We start from the raw sequence: 17,648 nt of genomic DNA, 5'->3' as shown, positions 1-17,648 counted from the left end.
TAAGAAAAGGCACTGCTCATTTTTTTGTCTACGTTTCTGTGTGTATCATGAGTTACCGGTAATGAATCTCTTTTTTTTTTACTGCTTTTGTTCGTTTTTTTTTAAATAAAGATGCATTTCAACTATAGTCTTTATTTCATTGTTTGTGTAGTTATGAATGATATAGTACATTTTCATCAACATATTATGTTTTTACAGTTTAACTTCACTCTACCCATTATCAAAGAATATGTTGTTTTTTTAATATATATCTATATAGGAATTACAGCTTTTAGTACATCAATTAACCAGTGGTTATGAGCATTACTAATTTAACAATGTTTAGAACATGGATTGCTAAAAGTATAATTATCAACTAGAAATTGCAATATATTTTTTTTTAATATGTTCAAAGACAGTTAATATCTTTAAGGTAACATTATTATTCAATTGGTAATTTAATTCTTTTTTTTTTTATACTAGATAATATTTTTAGAGCACAAATTTGTAATAAGCTAAAACAGGGGAAGTAACTCCAAAATCAATTTTCACCATGTTTGCGTTAATTAAAAACTGTGCTTGTCGCTAACAAGATGAGATGGAAGGCATTTCTGTAAAGGCATAGTTTTATTTTGATGACTTAAATTTAATTATAAAGTCATGAAAGTCTTCATTTATACACTCTTCCATTTTGAATTGAAGATCAAAATGCTGACCCAAGCTAAACACACTCACTGACACATTCATCAAAAGTATGACAAAAAGATACATTGTCCTATAAATTAAATTACCTAGTTATTAACACCCTTGAAGTCTTTATCATTGTAATTGATTGTAATGACATGATTAACCTGGGAGCAATCACACAGGTGTCATATATGTAATTAACTTGGAGATCAGAAATCGATGAAACAAAATTTTACCAAAGCGGCACAAGAAAATTTTGAAAAAAGACATCAGGGCAGAAGGGCGCGGATGAAGGCACCAAGGGTGCGACAGAGGGCACCCAGGGCGCGGCGCCCTTCTATTTTGGGCTAGTGAGACAACTAATGTGTATTACTCAATTAACTCTAAAGTTAATTTCACAAATAAAAAAAAGAAAATCACATGATCATGTCAGATGATCAAGTATTCTATAGTTGTTATTGAAGCTCAAAAAACATTTTTGATATTAGCATGTTGACTTTTCCCATTATAAATGTGAACAAAGAAAAACATTTATCTGTTTCCTAGTGATAAATCAAAGACAAAACTTAAAAAAAAAATGATTTGATAATTTAATAACAAGATTGACAACACTGTAACATGATTTGTTACAATAAAAGTGTAATGTCCATATCAGTCATGCAAGAAATCCTGGTACTCTCAAAACAGGGGTTTCCCTTATTGTTGACACACATTAATCAAAATCTTGAGGGTGAAACCATACAAACAGAAGGTTTTCTGAAATAAAAATATGTTATGAATGTGTTCCAACAATATTATCCAATTATCAGTTTTATTAGTTGAAAGTAATTCATAATTCTTGGGTGGGCACATACACTGGATTGCACCGTAAAATATAACCCCATATTTAACACCAACCCTAAAACCTAACCTTAACCTATAACATTCCCTAACCCAACCATTACCTTGAATGAACCATACCTTTATAGTAAAGGGACCCCTTAAGTAAAAGAAGGCCAAAATTATATGTGATGTATAAAAGGTAATATTTTCATTTAGGCAGTGGCTATTTGACCAGCACCGGCTAAATAGCAAATTTGCTATTTAGCCGGCACTGAATAAAACTGTTCATTAATGTGATTAATAGAGAATAAAAAAATCTAAATAACAATTTTAAATAATATAATCACAATACCAAGCATTTTAAATACAGTACAATCAAAAATATAATTAATATTGAAGATGTTCATGAATAAATAATTTATAACTTTATAATATTAATTCAATGCAAGAAACACACTTGTATGTATATAACGTACATTACTAAATATATTTTTTTTCTAAAATATTTATTATAAAGACAATATTAAAATCTATGGTTTAAATATCCTGCTATGCTATAAAAAGAGTGTTATGTAAAACTACGTACATCATAAAAAAGACAATATTAAAAGATTTTTGCTACGAATTTCATATAGACACATAATTTCACATTTGCAATGGTTAAAAAACCAACTTCAAGCGCTTTGCCTGAATTTGGAAGTTCTTTTAATGTAGCACAAGATATATAAATGTTACAACTCCAAACTGGAACTACACATAATTTGACATTACACTGACTTCTTTGAATCTGCACCAACTAATCCATGTGCATGTGCATATGTTGCATATATGGGTTTTTTTCTTCTTTTCTTTATATACGCTCTTAATAGCTTCCCATGTATCTTTTTGACAATACTTTATAATTGAATCAATGTTACAATTGAGTCCAAACAAGAGGCAGTTAAAAATTGAGGTCTTGCTTCAACTTGTTCCTCGGTTATCAAAATGTTGTTATTTATAGCATTTCTTGCCAAATCGCTCCCAACAAACCAATCTAATAAAAGGAATCCGATTTCTTTGGAACTTTTCTTATGAAATGGTAAACTATTGTTTTTTGGGTACGCTTTTCTGGAAGACCAGTATTACATGTATGTGCAGATCCTGTTTGGAGCCAAAGTGGCTACAAATATCATGTGCTAGACTAAAACAAATCCCAAAGGCAAATAATTGGTTTTGTAACAATTGCAAATGTGAAATCATGTGTCCATTTGAAATTCGAAGCAAACAACTTTTAATATTGTCTTTTTTATGATGTACGTAGTTTTACATAACACTACTTATAGCGTGGCAGGATATTTAAACCATAGATTTTATTCAGACATGTCAGATTTGGACATCTCTTTAATAAGTATTTTAGAAAAAAATATATTTAGTAATGTTCATACAAATGTGTTTTCATGCTTTGAATTAATATTATAAAGTTACAAATTATTTATTTATCAGACCTGCCAACTTTTGAAAATCTCCATGGGGGATTTAGCGCGCGACAAGATTTTTAAGGGTTACAATTTTAGCGACTTTTCTGTGAGCATTGTTTTTAACTCCTATAATAGTCTAAGTTCTCTTTTTTTTGGTATACTAATGATGAGCTTGTAGGCCTTGGTTACTTTTATTTGCATGATTCTTGTACTATTAAATTATAAAATTGACAAAATAACTGAGGAATAGAGAAAAAGACATTAAAAATTAAGGATTCAAAGTAGAGACCCCCCCTTTCCCCCCTTCAAAGACCTTCTTATCTATGAACCTTGACTCAAAACACCTAATACTACATGTCCTAAAGTAAGAAGGATGAAGACAGATTTTGATTTAGTCTTACTCATGGTCTTTAAATCAGTATCAATGAGAAAATGGATTAAATTTGAGTTATCTTTCTTTGTATTCAGAGGTGCTCTTACCTGCGGAGGCTTATACAGTAACACAGTAGAAGTGTATACAAAATGGCGTCGATTTTAGATCAACAGACACACGATGTCTGGTTTCAAAAATTAAACAAATTTCAAGATAAACGATGTTTTCTGGAGAGTTCTTTACAGTTCTCATCTTTCAATTAATTATGATTTTGCTGTGGAGCTACGGCAAATGTTGCAAATTGTGCTTGTATGATAAATTGAATAAAATTGAAAGGCTGTTTGACCAAATTTATACAAATTAATTTTGAGGATTGTTACGACCCATTAGGTAATCTGATTACATACAACCACTAATTATGACACCTGTTGTGACTGTTGATTAGCGTAGGGTCATTAACTTGTCATAATATGTCCCCAGGTAAAATGATTGATTTTTTAAAATTGATAAGAAAACCTTCAAAATCGGTAAACAATAATTTTTTCAGGTATATTTGTTGAAAATCGGGATTTTGACTAATTTTACAATCCCGATATCGGGATTCGGGTTGAGGGCTAAAAATCGGGATGATACCGCGAAAATCGGGATAGTTGGCAGGTCTGATTTATGAACATCTTCAATATTTTATTTTTGATTGTACTGTATATTGTGATAAAATGATTTTTAATTATTATTAAGCTTGTTTACTCTCTACTAATCACATCAATGAACAGCTTTATTCAGTGCCGGCTAAATAGCTTATTTGCTATTTTGCCGGTAACGGTCAAATAGCAAATTTGCTATTTAGCCGGTGCCGGTCAAATAGCCACTGCCTTTCATTTACTATTTTGAGGAACACTATTTTTATTAATAAAGTTAAATATAAGGTGCTGCTGTTGTGTGGAATAATTTTCTATCTTCTTATCTCTTCCCTTATAGTCACTACAAAAATATTGTAGATGAATGACAAAGATAACACAAAATATCATGCTTCAACTAAATACATTATGAATATGGCCAATACACAGCCGCCATATTGTTTACTAGCGACCCAACTGCGGAACGTTTTGTGACTTAATTTGTGATCAAACCATTGTTCTTACCGACAAAAATCAACAGCTACATTAACGTGCAATTTTTAGTTCGTTCACATTTTGCTTAAGTGGAAAATCTTTCTAAAAAGTTTCATTTCAAGTCCGAAGACTTTTGTTGTTGCTATGCGCCTAAATGACACTGATTAGAGTCAATAATATACACATAATCGACACTATCGACTCTGTAGCCATCTCGTCCCTAATTAATGTTTTAAATAATTAAAGCAACATCAATTTTATAAGCGAACAAAAATATATTCAGTGACTTGTGCTCTTTTTTTTATTCATAAAATCACTCAACAAAATAATGATCGTAAGTCATACTGAACTTTTCACAATTATCTTTTTTAATAGGAGTTTTGCATGACATTTTTTTTTATCTCTTTTTTTTTAATTTGAGGTGAAAGAATTACAAGGTCTTTGTAGATCTTTGTAATTATAAATCTAAAGATTTTTTACAAAGTAAATTTGTAAATTAAATTAATTTTTAAGGAAAATTGGAAAATAAAGAACCAAAAAGTAATGTTAAAGTCAATCAGGCAATATCGCTTATAAGCATATATATATACAGAGTAAGGTTTTGATGGAAAAAAATGAATATCATATGTTTACAGAACTTAATTAAACAAACATAACCAAGAAGAATGAATGCATTTTCGTGCGAAGCACACTGGATCAAGGGTATTAATGTTCCTATGCTACTAACAAAACTCATTGTAAATCATTATAATAAAGACGAATAAAGTTATTCCTGATTTTAAAGAAATTGTTTGGAAAAGATTATTAATTTACTAAATTATAGATTAAAAAAATCTTTTAGTATGGTAAGAACTTGATTTTTTGGATGTAAAAAATATCTCGTATAACTTTAAGACTTTGTACTCGTTTTGACTTTTAACATCTAGTTCATGAAAGCTAAGATTTAATCTATCTAAATCTCTGATGATTTTGGTATGCTTATTAACGCAACGAGCACACCAGTCCCAAAGATATTTCTTTACAATAAGCGCGTAGACAATGCATTTTTTTATTCAAGCGTCACTAAAAAAATCTGTCAGTGTAGACGGAATACGCATCTAGCATAAGAAATGGTAATCCTGGTGTCTATGATGAGTTTATTTACCGGCTATTCGGACAGTGGCTAGTTCATTTGTCCGAATCTTTCACGACATCCTGTTTCTTCCACTTGAAACTACTGTTATAGAAACTTCTTTTCCATATCCTTACATTGTTCCACTTGTAATTCAAAGCATCGACAACAATGCATTTTGAAGTATGTGTCTAAGTTGGTGACAGATCAGAGAAGTGCATTCGTTACTTATAATTCAGCTGATGACAAAATATGAAGTAATTTAATAGTTGGACAAAATCCGTTGCGTCAAAAATACGCCACAACTCATTTGCGTAAATAATACGTCTGTGTCTGTTCGATCAGAAATTAGATCTTATGCATTCTAAATAGAGAATATTTAAGTGAGCTTCAAAATCAACAATATATATTACTAGTACCATACATGAAAATCTGTAAATAAAATGAAATCGTCGTCTTTCTTCGTCAGCTCCTTGTACTCTTCTGAATTTATTATTATTTTTTTTTATTTGATCTACATATAAAATTGAGTATGGAAACGGGGGAATTCGGCAGAAAATACAGTTTTCTTGATTAGTGTATTTTAAGTTGCTGTTAATCAATAATGATCAATTTCAAACAATGATCATGCGTGGTCTGATAGATCTAGTCAAAAAATCAAAACAGTGATGGACTCGAATTTAATCGAATACACGTTTGCAATAAAGTCTTTTGTTTTACCAGAGACATATAATACAATTATATGTATTATATGTCTCTGGTTTTACAAATTAAAATTAGGCGCAATTAATATTTTATCAAAATTCAGACCTTCATCATCTGATCTGCTGGTACATATAAGTATAACGAAATCAGAGAAGTATATTTCAATTTGATTGAATTTGGTGCAAATAACAAAGGGCCCAAAAGGACTGTAACCATTTAAATAAGCATTACTGCAGTATGTATGACGATTCTTTTTCAAATTCCCGCTCTTCCATCCCTGGTAAATCTCACTAATAGACTAGTTATGTACATTATACCACTGTTTACTTTGCATACTTGATCTTTTCGATGGCCTCTTAAAATTGAGAATGGAAATGGGGAATGTATTGAAGAGACAACAACACATAAATGATTTAAACGCAATGACATGAGGATTATAGATTTCTTCAGGATTTTCTTTGAGAGAAAAAATAATTTATTATATTTTTTCGACTGTAAAATACTCTATATACCCGTTTATGATTTTTATAAACTTTATTCTAAGACCATGATATTATATAGTACTTTGTTAAATTGTGGAATAAAACAATACTACTTGAGTTAATGCATGGCCTGATCTAACGATGAGTTAAAGTTCAACTCATTGTCGGACCGACTGTGCAAAAAAAACTTTCATAGAGCTCGATCAGGTTTATTCATTTTCTCCAAATCTTGTCAACAATTCAAAAATCTAATTTGATGTATACAAGTATGACAGAGCATAAAACTATGCTGTCGTCAACATGTGCGGTTGGTGTATTGAAAATTAATCTTAAAAATAAGAAATAATATTTCACACTGAATATTTCGGAAACTTTCAGATATATTAAAACATTTTTTTCTTAATCAGAAATTTTTGCGCGGATAATTTATTAAAAGATTTTTGACACGATCAATCAAAGATTTTTATAACAATATAAGGTATGGGGGCAATTTGCATTCAGAATAATTTTTTTAGTCATCTGCTTGACCCGAATATTTATTTTCATCAAATTTAGTAAAAAAATAAATATAAAAATGATATATCTTAGCCACGAATAGGAATATAAATTTCCACAATGCTAAGTAGCTCAAATAGATATAGGGAGATGTGGTGTCGATTTCCATTTTTAAATTCAGAGGGACGAATTGATATTTCCTTTTACACAGTCCGTATCGGTCCAGTGCTTTTATTCATGTAAATTCATGAGAGAAACCGATGGTACTTTACATCTCTAGGTTCTTCTTCGAAACTGTGACACTACACATGTAAATATCTCAAATTTATTTATCGAATATTATGATATCGATATCTTAAAAATACATGTATCTATGTTATTTCCAGAATCCTTAAAGAACACCTTTTTACGATGAAATTATTTTATCCGGTAACTGCCCCCCACCAAATGTCCAGAGAACATGTAGTTATTTGTTATGCCCCACCTACGATAGTAGAGTGGCATTATGTTTTCTGGTCTGTGCGTCCGTTCGTCCGTCTGTCCGTCCGTTCGTTCGTTCGTCTGTCCGTTCGTCCGTCCGTTCGTCCGTCTGTCCGTTCGTCCGTCCGTCTGTCCCGCTCCAGGTTAAAGTTTTTGGTCAAGGTAGTTTTTGATGAAGTTGAAGTCCAATCAACTTGAAACTTGGTATACATGTACCCTATGATATGATCTTTCTAATTTAAATGCCAAATTATAGTTTTGACCCCAACTTCATGGTCCAGTGAACATAGAAAATGATAGTGGGAAGTTCAGGTTAAAGTTTTTGGTCAAGGTAGTTTTTGATGAAGTAGAAGTCAAATCAACTTGAAACTATAGTATACATGTTCCCTTTGATAAGATCATTCTAATTTTTATGCCAAATTAGAGAATTCATTCCAATTTCACAGTCCACTAAACATAAAATGATAGTGCAAGTGGGGCATCTGTGTACTGTGGACACATTCTTGTTTTTTATAAAATAGATCAAAATAAAGAAAAGTCTTAGGAGTTATCAGCTGACTGTACTTCAAAATATGGATAATTTTATGTTAAAGAGTCTGCTATTCAGTTTGACAGCTTCAAACATACTATTTTTTTCTATTTTTTTCAAACCTTTCCAAACTGGACCAAATCAATACTTTACCAAAAAATGCATGCCTCAATTTTTTTTTACCTCCCAGCTAGGTCAAAATAATTGATTATGGCGAAATTTGACAAGAAAAGCAAATTTTCAGCCAAATTTCGGATTAGGAAACTAAGTGTACAGGCGTCATCAAACTAAATATTCCAAATTTGACATCTAAAATGTCACTACAAACAAAAAACTTCTATTTTCAATGATCTTTTTCGACTCATGTTTTTTGTCGATGTATCATTGTATGGGCTCTATATTTCCTGTCCAATAATCTATGAAAATTAAACCATTTTTTAAAACTTAAATACATGTTTATCGTGTACATATAGAGAAACTATTTTAAAACCTGGTTTGTGATTAAGGCTAAGTACTCAGAGGCTCTCGTCTGACTTCTTGGAGCTGTCATTTCTTTTCAGAATGTATTCCATGAAACCAATAGGCTATGTTAGTTCTGTATTTACCTACAAGAATGGAACACCCAGACAACCAGCACTGTGTCCATATGCTAGAGGAACTATCACAATTGACAAAAGTAGTTTTACTAATCCAGAACATTCTTTAGAAGATTTAGAGGAATTTTCACATGTTTGGTAAGGTTTAGGAATCATGATATAATAAGTATTCACGGAAGAAAAAAAAACAACAATGAAAACTTGAAAAGTGTTTGAGTAAAACAAAAAAGCCAGAAAATATCATCTGTGACAATCATTTTGATTATGTAAAAAATTCCAAAGAGTAATTAACAGAACAAAGAAAGCTTAGATATAGGGCTGAACTTAGATTCTCTTGCATTTATATATATTAAAATGAGTAGTATTGCTCTGGCTGCTCCACTTTAAGTGTTGTTCAAGACACGTCTAATAATCAGTCATTGTGTTCAAATGTGATCTCTGTCTACATGACATCTTTAATCCACATGTTCTAAATTTATTCATGTATCTATAATACTAAAATTACGAGGTCCAATTTGTCAGCCGTCATCACGTAAAAACGACAAATCCAAGAATTCAATTTTATATATAACTAATATCGTACAATAGTGTTGATTAAAAATTACACCACTCCAGACCCTTTTGTTTTCCACATAATTAATATTGCCAATAATTATCAAGTTGCGGGTCGAATCCGATACCGATACCAATATCATAATATATATTCACCTGTTATCTATTACCTTATCTGTACGTTCCGCATCTGACAGGCGCACCACCAAAAGTAATATTTAGGATGCTACATATATTAAACGGGTCTTAAACACAGGGTTGACACTACTAAATTCAATCATTGTCAATTTGTTCCCTATTGTAGTATTTTAATTAGTAAGACTTTCTAAGATGACCATACGAATACTAAAAATCTGTAAGGCGTAGTTTTCAATATGTTAGCGGGCATGACGTAAAACAGCGAATCAAAGAGTTCAACTTTATCATTAATTTTATAACTTATGTAGGTCAATGCTGTTGATTAAAAAAATACTCCATTCAAGGACCTTTTGATTTCCAAATAATTAATATTACCAATAATTGATAAATTCCAGGTCGACAGGTTCAAGCAGAAAGATTTTGAAAGCAGAGAAAACTGTGCATCTTATAATCAGCATGACTTTATCTGATGACAATACTAATACTACAATAAGACTTACGCATAGTTATATACTTTAATTCAGTCACGGACCCGCAATTTCACGGGTGTGTTCTAGTATTATATAATGAAATTAAATGTTCAGTTTTATATTGACTGTCTCTAAATTGAAAGTATCATGATTGATTCTTATGACTTACCAAATTAAGACCTTTAAAATCATTTTAATGTTAAACTTCTGCCTTTGACAAATAGATTTTGAATGTTTTGACACAACAAATGTCTTGTAGTTCATACTGTTCTTGTGTTGATACATGTTCAATATCATTCATGCAGTTTGGGGTCAAGATCTTCACCAATTGCAGAGTTTGAGAAAAGTGTCAGTCCTCGGGATTTCACCACCAAAATTTTGCATAGGACTGACACAATTTTTAATATTTTTCAATAGATTAATAGTGAGGACCAGCAGTTTTTCTTCAAGGACCACCAGAGGGAAAAAGATTCCGCGAACTCTGCAATTGGGTATTCCAGACGAGACTGAATGATTTTAGAAATTTAACTAATGTAACCAGCAGACGTTATAATATCTTTTAGTCATAAAATTGAAAATTTCATTTTGTGAAGTATATCTGCTTTCAAATAAATTTACACCTGAATTAGGAGAATACATTTGTAGGACTTATATTTGACATTCTAAATTTTGTAAACAGACAAAAAAAATGATTAGATATTTTTGAACATTGCAAAAAAATCAAGGGTGGTGCTAGAATTCAATGGTTGTGGAACATTATCCACGAAAATAAAATTGAGAATGGAAATGGGGAATGTATCAAAGAGACAGCAACCTGACCATAGAAAAAACAACAGCAGATGGTCACCAACATGGCTTCAATGTAACGAGAAAATCCTGCACCCGAAGGCCTCCTTCAGTTGGCCCCTAAACCAATATATATAAGTTCAGTGATAATGAACGCCATACTAATATCCAAATTGTACACAAGAAACTAAAATTAAAATAATACAAGACTAACAAAGACCAGAGGCTCCTGACTTGGGACAGGCGCAAAAATGAAAAGCCTATGCTGATCCTTACAATTACTAGTTATAAGAATTACTAAGTTTTATTTTTATTTTCAGGGTGATATTTGTATTCCATAAGAATAATAACACGTTTACAAAGGCTAAAGTAAAACCTCCCAGACTAAATGGGAAAAGAGTAGGTGTGTTCTCCACAAGATCTCCATATAGACCCAATCCTATAGGACTAACACTGGCAAAGCTAGATTGTGTGGAAGGTAAGATATCCCTATAAAATTTATACTGGCTATTTAAAACTAGTTAGTGTGTACAGACTTATCTTTAAGATCAAATGTTCAAACTTTTTTAACTTAACAGAATTAAGATATATATCTGAATCAATGTACTATTTGTTCTATTGAATGCACATGTGATTACTCAATATTATCACTGTAGTGATGTGTAAAATGTATTTTATTTGTTGGTATTTTTCAATTTGTATAGATAGTTTTCGAGTCATCAGGGCAGATTAATAAATAACTGAATTAACTACTTTCAATGACTTTCATGACTTTGAAGTTCAACAAATAAGGAATTTTATTATCTATAAAATTTATTATTTAGAAATCAAGTAATATTATTTGAATTTAAGAATTAAAAGATGAATTTATTATGTTTTCTTTACAGGCTGCACTCTCCATTTAAGTGGTATTGATTTATTAGATGGTACTCCAGTACTAGACTTAAAACCATATATACCTTCCTATGATATCCCACAAAATGTTCAAAATGAGCCAGAAAGTTGCCTAAATTCAGAGAGAACAAGTTGTGAGGCATTGGAGGATAAACTGAAGGAAGATTTAAAACTAAAGACTTGTCATTTAGACCAAGAACAAAACATCTCTGATGGTTCTGTACGCCAAGAGAAAAGTGTTAAACAAGTTAATTGTAAAGAAACTGATAATGTATGTAACCAGGCTGTTAAGTGTGAACAGTCTACATTAAATATTGGTGCTTCAGAGTTTCAACAGTCTACATTACAAGTTGGTGAACAGTCACAATTACATTTTGGCGAACAGTCTACATTGCATAATAGTGCTTTAGACTTTCCTTTAGATTTAGGCCTAAAAAGTGAGTTAAGAACAAATGATTATACTCAGGACAATCAGTTGTTCAGTCCTGTAGTAAATGTGATAAATACTACAGATGATGACATAGATACAGAAACATTTAATATAGACCGCACAAAAACAGCTGATTGGATAGAAACACCACCCATTGATAAGATATCAGTTAGATTTACAAATCTTGCTCAGGAACAACTAAAACTGTTTTCATCATCAGCAGCATCTGACTTTTGTCTGAAATATTTAAAATCAGGAATAGAAGTCAGTAAAGCTATAAGTGACATACTTTGTCAGGATCCACGGTCAGTTTACCGTAGAAAACACTGTGTTGATAGTTTATATTACTTTGTTGTAGATATTGTCCATGTTACAGCATGGTTTGACAAACAAGTAGCAGAAGTTGTTAGAATTCAACCTGTTAGTCATGCAGAACATTATAAAAAAAATTAAAAATTATTTCATGCTTTTTAGCTCACCTGGCCCAAGCTTACTATTAGTAAATGTATGGATTCTTTTATAGTAAAGCATCTTGTATTTTCTACCCAATTGAATTGATGATTTTTATGCGCCACCTATGATAGTAGAGAGGCATTATGCTTTCTGGTCTGTGGGTCAGTTTGTCCGTCCATCCGTCTGTCTGTCCAACTTCAAGTTAAAGTTTATGGTCAAGGTAGTTTTTGATGAAGTTGAAGAACAATCAACTTGAAACTTAGTACACATGTTCCCTACAGTGATATTGTTGGCTTTTTTCAAAACTACCTCTACCCTTTTTTATTGGGAAAATATGCTTCATTTTCATCAAATTGGGAAATTTAAAAATAACCATGAATTGACTGAAACTTCAATTAACAGACCCATTTTCAAGAGTCAAACCCTGCTTTAAAATAAGATCCCATTTTGTCAGTGATGATACATAAATAGACTCTCAAATGTGCACATGTAGTCGTTTTAGGCAAGAAAATTGTTTTAATGAGTGTTTTTCAGTTTGTATTCATGCACAATTACTACTGAGACTGCAATCGTCTTTTTGGGAATAATTTTAAGCCATTTTTTTTTCAAATTGAGATTCTTCTCCAGGGGAAAAAGCCTTAATTCTCCACTAATTAAAGTCAAACAATATCACTGTCCTATGGTATGATCTTATGTTTAATGCCAAATTAAAGTGTTTACCACAATTTCACAATCCATTTAACATAGAAAATGATAGTGCCAGTGGGCATGGTGGGGCATCTATGGAAACATTCTTGTTTTCATCTTAATTTTGTTGTCGTCTCTAAATATACTGATTGTTCTTCTAGTGAGGAGGATAAAAGTGTTAGATTTAAATACTCAAAAACATACCATAATAGTGTAAGGTTTAAGTACTCACAAAACACATGGTGGTAAGGTTAAAGTACTCACAAAACACATGGTGGTAAGGTTAAAGTACTCACAAAACACATGGTGGTAAGGTTAAAGTACTCACAAACCACATGGTGGTAAGTTTAAAGTACTCACAAACCACATGGTGGTAAGTTTAAAGTACTCACAAAACTCATGGTGGTAGGGTTAAAGTACTCACAAAAGACATGATGGTAAGGTTTAAGTACTCACAAAAGACATGGTGGTAAGGTTAAAGTACTCACAAATCACATGGTGGTAAGGTTTAAGTACTCACAAAACACATGGTGGTAAGGTTTAAGTACTCAAAAAAACACATGGTGGTAAGGTTAAAGTACTCACAAACCACATGGTGGTAAATTTAAAGTACTCACAAAACACATGGTGGTAAGTTTAAAGTACTCACAAAACACATGGTGGTAAGTTTAAAGTACTCACAAACCACATGGTGGTGATGTTTAAGTACTCACAGACCACATGGTGGTAAGGTTTAAGTACTCACAAACCACATGGTGGTAAGGTTTAAGTACTCACAAACCACATGGTGGTAAGGTTTAAGTACTCACAAAACACATGGTGGTAAGGTTTAAGTACTCACAAAATACATGGTGGTAAGGTTTAAGTACTCACAAACCACATGGTGGTAAATTTAAAGTACTAACAAAACACATGGTGGTAAGGTTTAAGTACTCACAAAATACATGGTGGTAAGGTTAAAGTACTCACAAACCACATGGTGGTAAGTTTAAAGTACTCACAAAACACATGGTGGTAAGGTTTAAGTACTCACAAACCACAAGGTTTAAGTACTCACTAACCACATGGTGGTAAGGTTTAAGTACTCAAAAAAATACATGGTGGTAAGGTTAAAGTACTCACAAACCACATGGTGGTAAGTTTTAAGTACTCACAAAACACATGGTGGTAAGGTTAAAGTACTCACAAAACACATGGTGGTAAGTTTAAAGTACTCACAAAACACATGGTGGTAAGGTTTTAGTACTCACAAACAACATGGTGGTAAGGTTTAAGTACTCAAAAACACATGGTGGTAAGGTTAAAGTACTCACAAACCACATGGTGGTAAGGTTTAAGTTCTCACAAAACACATGGTGGTAAGGTTTAAGTACTCACAAAACACATGGTGGTAAGGTTAAAGTACTCACAAAACAGATGTTAATTGTGTTCGTGCATGGTGTAAAGTTTAAGAACAAACAAAACATAGGTAAAATAGTGTAATATTAAGTACTCACAAAGCACATTTTTATAGTGTAAGGTTTAAGTACTCACAAAACACACATTAGTAATATAAGGTTTAAGTACTCACAAAACACACATTTATTCATATGTTTCATAGTTTAAACATATTTTATTTTTCAAAAACAATGACAAAAGGATCAGAATAATGTTTTGTAATGTTGAATGTCTTCTCCATCATGTGTCCATATGTTTGATTAGAGTTTGCAATCTTTCCTGTTACTATTAGCACATGTATCTAATCAGGTGCGGATCCAGAGGGGGTTCCGGGGGTTGGATCGATCAAGGCATTTGAATGGGGACATGTAATTGGACCCCCCCCCCTTTTGTCCTGGGTTAGAAACCCCCTTTTTAAAATGGCTGGATCCGCCCCTGCTTATTATCATTAAAAATCTTCTCTGTGATGAACATCACTTTTCCATCATTTACAAATCATTATAACCTTTTTATTTTGTTTACTGCCTCCAAGAGACAGCTTGAACAATAAAAAAGTAAGAGGATATCAATAGGACTTACAAAACTCCATACCAGGCCAAACGAAAAAAGACAAACGGACATATATACATCTACAAAACACTCCACTAAATAACTTATTGAAATCTTACCAAATGAATGAGCTTTACTTTTGGTGTATACTTTTGGTGCATCCTGCTCAAAAGGTGACATGTTACATTATAATGATCCTTATTAAATGGACCTTTGTTGTATTTTTAACTCACCTGATCCAAAGGTGTAAAATTAGTTTTTTCATCACTTGGCATCTGTCGTCTTCTGGCATTGTTTACTTTTGATATCTTCTCTGAAACTACTAAAATTGGCCACACTCATCATTAAGTTATCAAATTCAAAAGATGTTTCTGATGGTCAAGTCCGCCACACAAGATGGCCCACATGGCTAAAAGAAGAACATAAGGGTAAAATGCAGTTTGGGGCTTTTACCTCCGAAACTAAAGCACTTAAGAGCAAATCTGAAATGATAAAAATGTTAATTAGATTTACATCTATCTGCAGACGAATCAGACAATCTGTTGTTGGTTTGCTGTCGCCTGAATCGGTTATTTTAAGGAAATTTTGAAGATTTTGATTATGATCTTAATATTGATAAAGTATCTAATACTATTATTTATAATTTTACTTGATTTCCAAAAACAATTGTTGATCTTTACATGTGAGCTGCACAGGCTCTTAAGATCATCTAGTTGATCTATTCAGGGGCGCTGTTCAGGCTCTTTAGAGCATCTAATTGATCTATACATGTGAGCTGCTCAGGCTCTTTAGAGCATCTAATTGATCTATACATGTGAGCTGCTCAGGCTCTTTATAGCATCTAGTTGATCTATAAGGGTGAGCGGCACAGGCTCTTGAAAGCATCTAGTTGATCTATACAGATGAGCGGCACAGGCTGATAGCATCTAGTTGATCTATACAGATGAGCGACACAGGCTGAGAGCATCTAGTTGATCTATACAGGTGAGCGGCACATGCTCTTGAGAGCATCTAATTGAAATATGATTCCGAAATTGAAGCTTACAGTGGGCTTGGATATATAATTATTCTAATATCTTATCACAACCATAATTGCATGCTCCTTTTGGATAGATCTAGTTTTTCTTATATAAACCAATATAAAAATATACCAGTACATAGACTATATCACGATTGGCGATGCGAAAACTACCCACTAAAGTACGAATGACTATGATGTAAACAACAAGTGAATCTCGATGTAAACTAGACTTTTTAGTATAGTTTTCATAAACTGAATGTGCTATGACTCGTCTGACACCAAAGAAGTGAATGTTGTTACTGAAAGCAAGTGTATGAATGTCTGGCCTATTGCATCATTTTATAATGACTTGTTATTTAATAACTGAGATTATGTGTTTTATGCTTGATCTGGGCAGTTTAAAAGGTTTGTACCAGATATCTGGATCACTTGGTACATATAAGTAAATCCTTTAGATGTATCAATCACCAAAGGGGTCCGAAGTTTTAACTCAGCCACTTCGAAAATTCTATCAATGGAGATCAATCATTCTGTGGAAGTTGTTAGAAGGAAAACAATCGAGGTACACGTGTGGCTTAGCTTTTACCTGAACCCCTCCCATTTCATGCCAAGAAATTGCCTCTGTTGAAATTTTACAAACAACCCATAGAGCAAATTTAATAAATCGAATCTGATTTTCAGTGGTTGTCGTCTGCTTACTTTGGTTCTCGTATTTGTCGAGCAAAAAGCGAGACATAGCGATTCTACATTATGAAGGCGTCGGCGTTGTCGTCGGTGTCGTGGTGTCCACAAATATTCACTCTGTGGTTAAAGTTTTTGAAATTTTAATAACTTTCTTAAAAACTATAATAGTTTCTACGTTTCTACCAAACATGGACAGAAGCTTATTTATGATCATAAGATAGTATCCAGAAGTAAGTTTTCAACGTAAAAATAAAATTCCATTTTTTCCATATTTTACTTATAAATGGACTTAGTTTTTCTGCCAGGAAATATTATATTCACTCTGTGATTAAAGTTTTTAAAATTTTAATAACTATCTTGTTCTATTTTGGATTTGTACCAAACATGGACAGAAGATTGTTTATGATCAAAAACTAATATCTAGAAGGAAATTTTGTTAAAATTTTGTACCTGTGTATCTGTATCTTACTTATAAATATGGATTTAGTTTTCTTCCAGTTAACATTACATACAGTCTGTAGTTAAAGTGTTTAACACATTTATTATAAACTGTCCTGGATTTTTACCAAACCGTGGGACAGAAGCTTCTTACAATCAAAAGAAATCAAGAGGAATATTTTTCTTGATTTTTTCTCATTTTTGTTGAGCCTGCGATTAACAGAAAAAGGAGACACTGGGAACCCTCACACATTTTTCGTTTTTATATAGATTAGATCATT

The 17,648-nt window shown here is 32.2% G+C and overlaps 2 protein-coding genes across 7 annotated transcripts in view; one reads left to right on the top strand and one right to left on the bottom strand.

Moving 5' to 3' along the window:
• The window catches only part of LOC134714933 (coiled-coil domain-containing protein 87-like), a 60,842-nt gene extending 56,223 nt beyond the window's left edge, over positions 1 to 4,619 (bottom strand). For 4 of the 6 annotated variants that reach the window (XM_063576652.1, XM_063576650.1, XM_063576653.1 and 1 more), the window contains exon 1: positions 4,461 to 4,618. The gene's annotated coding sequence lies outside the window, so the exon portion shown is untranslated. Of the gene's footprint in view, positions 1 to 4,361; positions 4,410 to 4,460 lie in introns of those variants that run through there. The other 2 variants (XM_063576655.1, XM_063576651.1) reach the window with 2 other exon arrangements.
• Positions 4,620 to 7,475: 2,856 nt separating this feature from the next.
• LOC134714932 (tRNA (adenine(37)-N6)-methyltransferase-like) lies at positions 7,476 to 12,557 on the top strand. The gene is made up of 4 exons (XM_063576649.1): positions 7,476 to 7,533; positions 8,793 to 8,966; positions 11,095 to 11,252; positions 11,662 to 12,557. The coding sequence occupies exons 1-4, from the start codon at positions 7,484 to 7,486 to the stop codon at positions 12,549 to 12,551; spliced, it is 1,272 nt and encodes a 423-aa protein (XP_063432719.1). The 5' UTR covers positions 7,476 to 7,483; the 3' UTR covers positions 12,552 to 12,557.
• Positions 12,558 to 17,648: the final 5,091 nt, after the last annotated feature.

Source organism: Mytilus trossulus, chromosome 4, assembly GCF_036588685.1.
Source record: "Mytilus trossulus isolate FHL-02 chromosome 4, PNRI_Mtr1.1.1.hap1, whole genome shotgun sequence".
In the NCBI taxonomy this organism is placed as follows: Eukaryota; Metazoa; Mollusca; class Bivalvia; order Mytilida; family Mytilidae; genus Mytilus; species Mytilus trossulus.
This window is presented reverse-complemented; position numbering and strand designations above follow the sequence as displayed.